Here is a 7,949-nt window from a genome sequence, read left to right on the forward strand (position 1 = left end):
TTACTTGAAAAAGTAATCTGATTATGTAACTCGCGTTACTTGTAATACTTTACCACCAACACTGTTTACAGCAGCAGCAGAGATGTGAGAATAAACAATGGTATCATCTTTTAAAAGAAAAATTGGTAACACTTTAAAATAAAGTGCCATTAATTAACATTTAATAACAATGAGTATTTTTTTAATGAAGATTTATTCCTATGGATAATGTTACACTCCTGTGATTTTGTAAGGGGAAAAATAGATTATAATAAAACTGGCCAAATATGATGCATCTTCATATCCTTTAAAAAGAACAGCCATTTGTGTGGTCTAAAAAATATTGGTTTTTGGGCCCTCTACAGGTCAAAGTAAATACAGCTCAGTCTGTAAATAACAAAATAATGTAAGACTTTTATATAAGAAGTTATAAATCTAGAGCTGGCATTAATACATATTTTTGAGGAATTACCAGCTAGTTTGCCCAAGATGTAGCAGGAGAACCCAAACATTTTCTGTAATGTAAATGCACATAATAAATAAACAAATATTTGAAATGTAATACATTTTATTTGCTTTAATTTGTTCATCTACAGTTTTGACAGCATTTGCCTATAAATTGAACTTTATTATATTGTATAAAATGTCTAATGAATCTATTTCGGTGTCCTCAGGATCTGCGTGTACTTTCTGAATGGTGTCATCTTTTCTTTTTTTGTGAATTCTGCAGCACTTTAACACCAATCCTCAGGAACATCAATAAACTGCAAGAAAGACAAAGAACAAAATATTATTCAACAGCCAAAATAATACATTCGTCCATGTTAATGTCACACATACCTATATCAATGGAAGCTGGTTTCTGGCACAGAATAAAAATAAAATGGCTTTATTGTGAGTTTATATCTCACAATTTGTGCTTTAAAACATGCAATTGCAACTTTATATCTCACAAGTCTGAGATTATTTCTCATGCGAGATAAAAAAGTCGCTATTACCTTTATTTTTGATTCCCTGGCAGAAACAAGCTTCCGTATATTATATCCTGGCCGTTTTACATCTACATATTTGATCTTTTGTCTGTATGAAAACATCAAGGATATCTGGGATATTTCACCAAAGTCTCTCAAAAAATTTGAATAAATAAAAATGAAAATATAAAGAAAATATTCCTGCCTTGCTCCTGCCATGAGTCCAGCTGGCATGATCTTCCATGAACTCAAAAATCTCACTCCCATAAGAGCAGTCAGTGATCCACAGGTGCCTGCAAAAATAAAAACAAGTCCAATTTGCCATATATGATCCTTATTTGTAGAATATATATGCTATAAAAGTGAATAGAAATAAAGAGAGACTTACCCAGTGAAACCCAGATATCTTTGGCATTTTTTGACATCTGATAAGCGCCAACAAATGCTGCAATGCCAAACATCAGCCCAGCAACCAAAGACATAAAACTACCTACAGCCGGAACATGGCCATATTAGGAGGTTCCGGTAAATGTTAACAAAAAATAACATATAATGTTTTATAATCTACTCGCATATATCGGTGAGATCATTCATTAACGTTTCAAGACTTGTTGTAAAAGGTAATGATAATTTTAAAAAAAAGTTAAACGCTTGACAACATTAACACAATTAAAATGTGCTAAAAACATTTTCAATCATATTGAAATATTTTAATTGTTTTACATATTTTAACTACCCCAAAACTAAACCAGAGTACGAAACACCGTCGTATGTCCCACGCATGGGATCCTTACCTGCTTTAGCATAACCAACAATCCCTCCTATCATTATTAGAGCTGCATAACCATAACCAAGCCAATCCACAGACATATCTGCACGTTTGATTATCTCTCAAATAAAACAGAAAGACGCTATGATTGCTAGGGGGGAAAATAGCTAAATCTTATCCACTTTTTAACTTCCTGAAACATTGCATACTAGCGATTTTCAAAATAAAAGTCAACCAGTGCAGGTGAGGACTTTTACATTATTCCGTTTTATAGATGGATAAAAAAAAAAAAAGTATTTTTTTCTTTCAGTTCGCTGGCATTCAAAGTCTTTCTTTACGCATTAGAAAAATGCTCACTTAAAAAAAAACTCTGCAGTGTTCTTGACATTAATAAATGCACTGCTATATAATAACACGACTGAAGGGGAAATGTAAATAACACAACACCACCAATAATTTCAATAAAAGTGTTTATTGCACTTTTTGTCTTTTCTTCTTTTTTCCTTTCTTTGTGGAGCTGCTTTCCTCCACTAGGATCACCTCCTCTCCTGGTAGCCTCACTCTTTTACCTTTGGCCGGCACAGGGGGCTCCACAACAGCTGTATTGAGAAAAGAACATTTTTGTTTTATTATGTTATATCTTTTATTCACATATAAACATTGATCAGTGAACATACATAGAGGACTCAAATATTGGCAACAGAAGCTCAACAATAACCGTGACACTTAAGAACAAACCTCATTGGTTCTTGCTGAAGCTCAAATGTGTTGCGTAACACGAGAATGAACCTCATTGGTTCTTGCTGAAGCTCAAATGTGCTGCGTAACACGAGAATGAACCTCATTGGTTCTTGAGGAAGCTCAAATGTGCTGCGTAACACGAGAATGAACCTCATTGGTTCTTGCACGTCAAAGAAGCATGCTTGAGCTTCCGTTTATCAAATCTTGAACCCGTTGTAAAGTCTGTGAAGGGAAATCTTTCACTTTCTCTCACAAATTCCTATTGAAATGACAGGATTTCGCCTGAGAAAATTCGCTGAGCCCACACCTTTAGAAGTTGCAGGCTGGGCCGATTTCTCCACAGTTGTCTCTTTCGCTTCACCAGGTATCCAAACGGAAAGACAGGTGAGTCTGGCAGTGGTGTTCACCTGGCCGAGCAAGGTAGGAGTCTCAAGTTTCTGTATAGGAAGGACGGAGGGTAAAATACTAATTAAGTAAATTGAGCACAAATTGTACAATAATGCTTATTCTAGTGAACACCATGTATTAGGGAAACTAAAGTTAAATAATCAGACCGTTGTGGAAAATATCTGGGAACATATTTGGATACAAGGTTGAGTTTCAGTGAGAATGTAGACAATATTTTTTAGAAGAGCAACTTAAAGGTTGTTTCTTATGCAGAAATTGAGTTTCAATGTTAGTCAATCAGTTTTGGAAATGTGTATTATTTTCTGCTCCAACAGGTCAAGCACAATACCTCAAGATTGAGTTTCCACAACTTAATGAATCCATCGTTTGACGCCGTAACAAGGACACAAAAATCCTCCTTCATGAAGCTCTCAATTGCTTTTACTCTGGAGGAAAAAAAAAACATTTACAAATAAAGCAATTAAAAATACAACTTCTCTCCATGCCGATGTTCACTGGATTCTGGGAATTCACGATATTGATAATGGAACAGCCATAGAAATTATTCTGTGAGATTGGGACGCACCCATAATGAAGTGGTGGTCATACCTGTTCTCATGTGCTTTGAACTCAAAAACACACTTCTGTGAGGTCACGTCATAGATGCGCACACTCTCATCATCTCCTGCCACAGCCAAGAGTGTGTTCTTGAAGAGAGAGAACACAGACTGGAATCAGACTTTAATACAGTATAATCAAATGAGCAAAGTACATTTGACAAAGCAGGGCAGCAACATTTCAGAAAAATAAAACTCAGTTAAAGTGCCCCTATTAAGCTTTTTCAGATATTACCCTTCATGTAGTGTGTGATACAGCTGTTTGTGAATGTACAACGTCTGCAAAGTTTCAACGTGCAGATAAATTAAGGTATTGTCTCTCAAAAGAAAGAAGCGATTCTGAATCGCCTGAAACGAGTCGTCAGTAATTCCAGTCTTACTTCCTGCATGAACCAATGTAGGTTTGTAACACATTTGCAAAATGCCAGTCTATGGTTTTCATTGGCTGACTGCGAACAACCTCTACTTTGGACCATCAAACACTTTAGATGTAGCTGAGACTGGAAGAGTTTGTAGCTGAGACTGGAAGAGTTTGGGTCATGTTCTCGACATGTCAAGAAGTCGCTATTTTCTTTGCCGCACAAGAAAAATCCACTTTGCTGCACTTCCGACGGATGAGGACTCGTGCTGGAATTAATACGGTTAAACCAACGCCATAGTTAGTGCTAAGGAAGAGCTGGTAATGTGTGTTTGGTTTCAGACACGCGCTGTAAGTACTCGACCAATCAAAACAGACTGAACCATCTGACCAATCAGAGCAGAGTAGACCAATCACAACAGACTGGACCATCTGACCAATCAGAGCAGAGTAACCTAATCACAACAGATTGGACCATCTGACCAATCAGAGCAGAGTAACCCGATCACAACAGACTGGACCATCTGACCAATCAGAGCAGAGTAACCCAATCACAACAAACTGGACCATCTGACCAATCAGAGCAGAGTAGACCAATCACTACAAACTGGACCATCTGACCCATCAGAACAGAGTAGACCAATCACTACAAACTGGACCATCAGACCAATCAGAGCAGAGTAACCCAATCACTACAAACTGGACCATCAGACCAATCAGAGCAGAGTAACCCAATCACTACAAACTGGACCATCAGACCAATCAGGGCAATCTTATTCTGACCAAGTTCTCAGGAAGGAGAAATTTAATGAGAATCTTTTATAAAATCGTTTTAGATTCTGTGAGAAAATAACTGATATAATAAGAAAATGCAAGTGTTTTTTGGCTTTGGATGTGTATAAACCTGTTGTAGGAGACACCAAAACAAAATTAGGAGCATTTTAAACAGCATAATAGGGGCATTTTAACGTATTAATTGCAAACTAAACTAGAACTGGCTGAATAGACATATATTGCAACAGTAATAAAGTGTAAGACTGTTCACCTTCAGAAACTTCACACATGAAATCCTTTTTGGGAATTCAAAGGTTCCAATGATTGTGGCAGTGTTCACAGTGTAAATATCCACTCTATTATTCACAACCACTGCATACTGCTCTCCGTCTGGGGACCACAAGACGATCTCTGCAGCTGCAAAACATCACACACACCAGTCAATTTATATACAAAGCATTTTTTATCTTTATTGAAGTTTTGGATTTACCTGAAAATTCTGAATGCATTACAGCAATTGTATAAAAATAATTAAAAAGGAAGGAAAATACAGAATCAAAGTATAGCATTATATTCTAACTTACTCTGTTTGATGTTCTTGATGAAAGCTGAACGTCCTTCGATAAGATTCCACGTTCTGGAATAGGAGAAATTAAATTGTTATAAGAATTAGTTTTTTGCTGAGCAACATAAACAAAACAAGCCACAAAGATGAATTAACGCGTACAATCTGACCAACATTTTTGTTTCATGTTGACATAAAAACATCATTGTACTCGCCTCAGAGTCTTGTCTGATCCAACAGAGAGTGCAAGTTTCCCAGAAGGGTGTACGGACAGTGAAGTAACATGACCCCTAAAAAAATAAAACCCAGATCATGTCATTTTTAAATAAATAAAAGGTTTGTGAAAGAAGTATCTTCTGCTCACCCAAGGCTGCATTCATTAAATAAAAATTGCAGTAAAAACAGTAAAATTTGAGAAATAATATTACAATTTAGAATAACTGTTTTCTATTGTAGTAGATTTTAACATGTAATTTATTCCTGCGATCAAATCTGTATTTTCAGCATCATTACTCCAGTCTTCAGTGTCACATGATCCTTCAGAAATCATTCTAATATGATGATTTACTGCTCAAGAAACAGTTGTGCTGCTTAATATATTTGTGTAATCAGTGATACATTTTATTCAGGAATATTTGATGAATAGAAACTTCAAAAGAACAGCATTTATTTGAAATAGAAATCCATTGATAAATGTTGGTAACACTTTACAATAAGGTTTGTTAGCAAACATTAGTTAATTAAAAATGAACAACACTTTTAAAGCATTTATTTATCTTTTTTAATGTTAATTTCAACATTTACTAATGCGTTATTAAAATCTTGTTAACATTAGTTAATGCACTGTGAACAAACATGAACAGCTGTATGTTTATTAACTAACATTAACAAAGATTAACTAATGCTGAACAGAGGTGTTGTTCATGTTAACTAAAGCATTAACTAATGTTAACTAATACAACCTTATAGTAAAGTGTTACGTAAATGTCTTTATTGTCACTTTTGATCCATTTAATGCAGTCTTGCTGAATTCTGTGTGTTCATATTACTTACTTGTGAGCTTTGATAGATTTTAAGCATTCCCATTTTTGGGTGCTCCACACACAGATGAGACCGTCTTGCCCTCCACTGAGCAAATGGGACGTGCCGTAGAACTCCAGACACGAGATGGAGCCTGTCGAGGAAGGTGGGGTCATGATTTGTGTGTATCACATGTAGCCTAAATGTTGGTGATGCAGAATCTTTCAAAATTGAGAGCCTGAAAAAGCAAATGTCCTCACCATCATGGTGCAACAAAGCCCCATGTTCAGTTTTCTTGCTCATGTCATACAGCTGAATGGTTTCATCTTTGCTTCCTGTGGCGATGAATCGATCACTGGATGAAACTGCAGTCAGTGATGCTGTGTGTGCATGATGGGTAAAGTTGGGCTCAAGTGTCCACTCCTGAAATAGACATAAAGAACATTACTAAGATAGTATCTGAAATTAAGTCTTATTATTAGTATTGAAGTAATAGGACTGTTATTACAATTATGACAGTTTAAATATGAATCAATATCAAAATATTGCACTCTTGAAAAAGCAAACGCACAGGCCGAAATAAACCAAGACACAACTACAGCTTAACTATCAAGATTAATAAAGATTATATAAAAGACATGAACATGATAATTACCTCGTCACTGGTGCACACTCGATATCCAAACACTATCTGTTCATAACAGCCAGCGACTAACTCGACATGATCCCCCATGACTACAAAACACGTGTTTATACAGTTAGTCTTTAAGAGACAGATGACACACTGTCCCTCATATGTATTTACTTATATTATTAAACCTGTTATACCTTGAGTTTATAAAAAAGCTTAAAACACTAAAGTCCGTTGAAAGTAGAATACGTTTTCTCCATAGGGTTTTCTCATGCCTACAGCAACGTGTAGACTCCTTTAACTCCCACCGGAAGTGCTATACTTCATAATAAGAGTCCCTAAAGTGTGCAATACTTTATAATAAGAGTCCATATCACTATAAAAGTCGTAGGTATATTGTTCATAGCCATGGGAAAAATAGTGCGATACTTTATAATAAGAGTCCCTATCATAATAAAAGTCAAAAGCATATTGTTCACAGCCATGGGAAAAATAGTCCAATACTTTATAATAAGAGTCCCCATCATAATAAAAGTCAAAAAGCATATTGTTCATAGCTATTGGGAAAAATAGTGCAATACTTCATAATAAGAGTCCCTATCACTATAAAAGTCAATAGGCATATTGTTCAAAGCTAGGGGAAAAAATAAAAACTTGAAAACAAGTGTTGTACCGGATACTTCAGCACAGTTGCATCTTGGTGCAGTATGCCAAAGGTGAAAACAACACATGTACATAGGTAATTATACTAAATAAATAAAATATATAAAAAATACAACAGCCTGTATGGCTAGATCTGGCACATTTACATGATGGACTTGAGTGCTCTTGTTAATTAATGTGCACTGTCCCTTTTAAAGTAAAATAAAGAATACAAAAATCCAGGTTATATAATAACACCTTAAAATAAGGTTAAAAGTAACTTGTATGACTAACTAATATAAGCTGTTTTTCTTCACAGTTTGTAAAGAATGAGCAAATATCCCAATTTATAAATGAGGTAAATCCCTTATATATGAGATAAACCCTTTTGTCCTGATGATTTTATAAGGCTTCTAAAATGTAAAGCTGCAGAGAGCAAAATTATAATATAAAAAAGAAAAGAAAAAAGTTTTCGTCCTGCAATTAAAGATAAAG

The 7,949-nt window shown here is 35.3% G+C and overlaps 2 protein-coding genes across 3 annotated transcripts; both read right to left on the reverse strand.

Annotated features, from left to right (window-relative positions):
- Nucleotides 1-531: 531 nt before the first annotated feature.
- On the reverse strand, nt 532-1,945 carry tmem14cb (transmembrane protein 14Cb). The gene is made up of 4 exons (XM_079806270.1): nt 1,745-1,945; nt 1,339-1,440; nt 1,156-1,243; nt 532-743 (listed from the first exon to the last, which is right to left on the reverse strand). The coding sequence occupies exons 1-4, from the start codon at nt 1,818-1,820 to the stop codon at nt 680-682; spliced, it is 330 nt and encodes a 109-aa protein (XP_079662396.1). The 5' UTR covers nt 1,821-1,945; the 3' UTR covers nt 532-679.
- Nucleotides 1,946-2,026: 81 nt separating this feature from the next.
- On the reverse strand, nt 2,027-7,239 carry pak1ip1 (PAK1 interacting protein 1). Of its 2 annotated transcripts, XM_079806263.1 has the most exons (11): nt 7,010-7,127; nt 6,837-6,916; nt 6,442-6,604; nt 6,215-6,335; nt 5,377-5,451; nt 5,181-5,233; nt 4,868-5,013; nt 3,457-3,554; nt 3,197-3,293; nt 2,768-2,897; nt 2,174-2,318 (listed from the first exon to the last, which is right to left on the reverse strand). In XM_079806263.1, exons 2-11 carry the CDS (start codon nt 6,912-6,914, stop codon nt 2,191-2,193), a joined length of 1,089 nt encoding a protein of 362 aa, XP_079662389.1. In that variant the 5' UTR covers nt 6,915-6,916; nt 7,010-7,127; the 3' UTR covers nt 2,174-2,190. The 2 variants fall into 2 exon arrangements, with proteins under 2 accessions (XP_079662390.1, XP_079662389.1); XM_079806264.1 differs by having other exon boundaries at nt 2,027-2,318; nt 6,837-7,239.
- Nucleotides 7,240-7,949: the final 710 nt, after the last annotated feature.

This window comes from Gobio gobio (genome assembly GCF_949357685.1).
Source record: "Gobio gobio genome assembly, chromosome: 23".
Taxonomy (NCBI): domain Eukaryota; kingdom Metazoa; phylum Chordata; class Actinopteri; order Cypriniformes; family Gobionidae; genus Gobio; species Gobio gobio.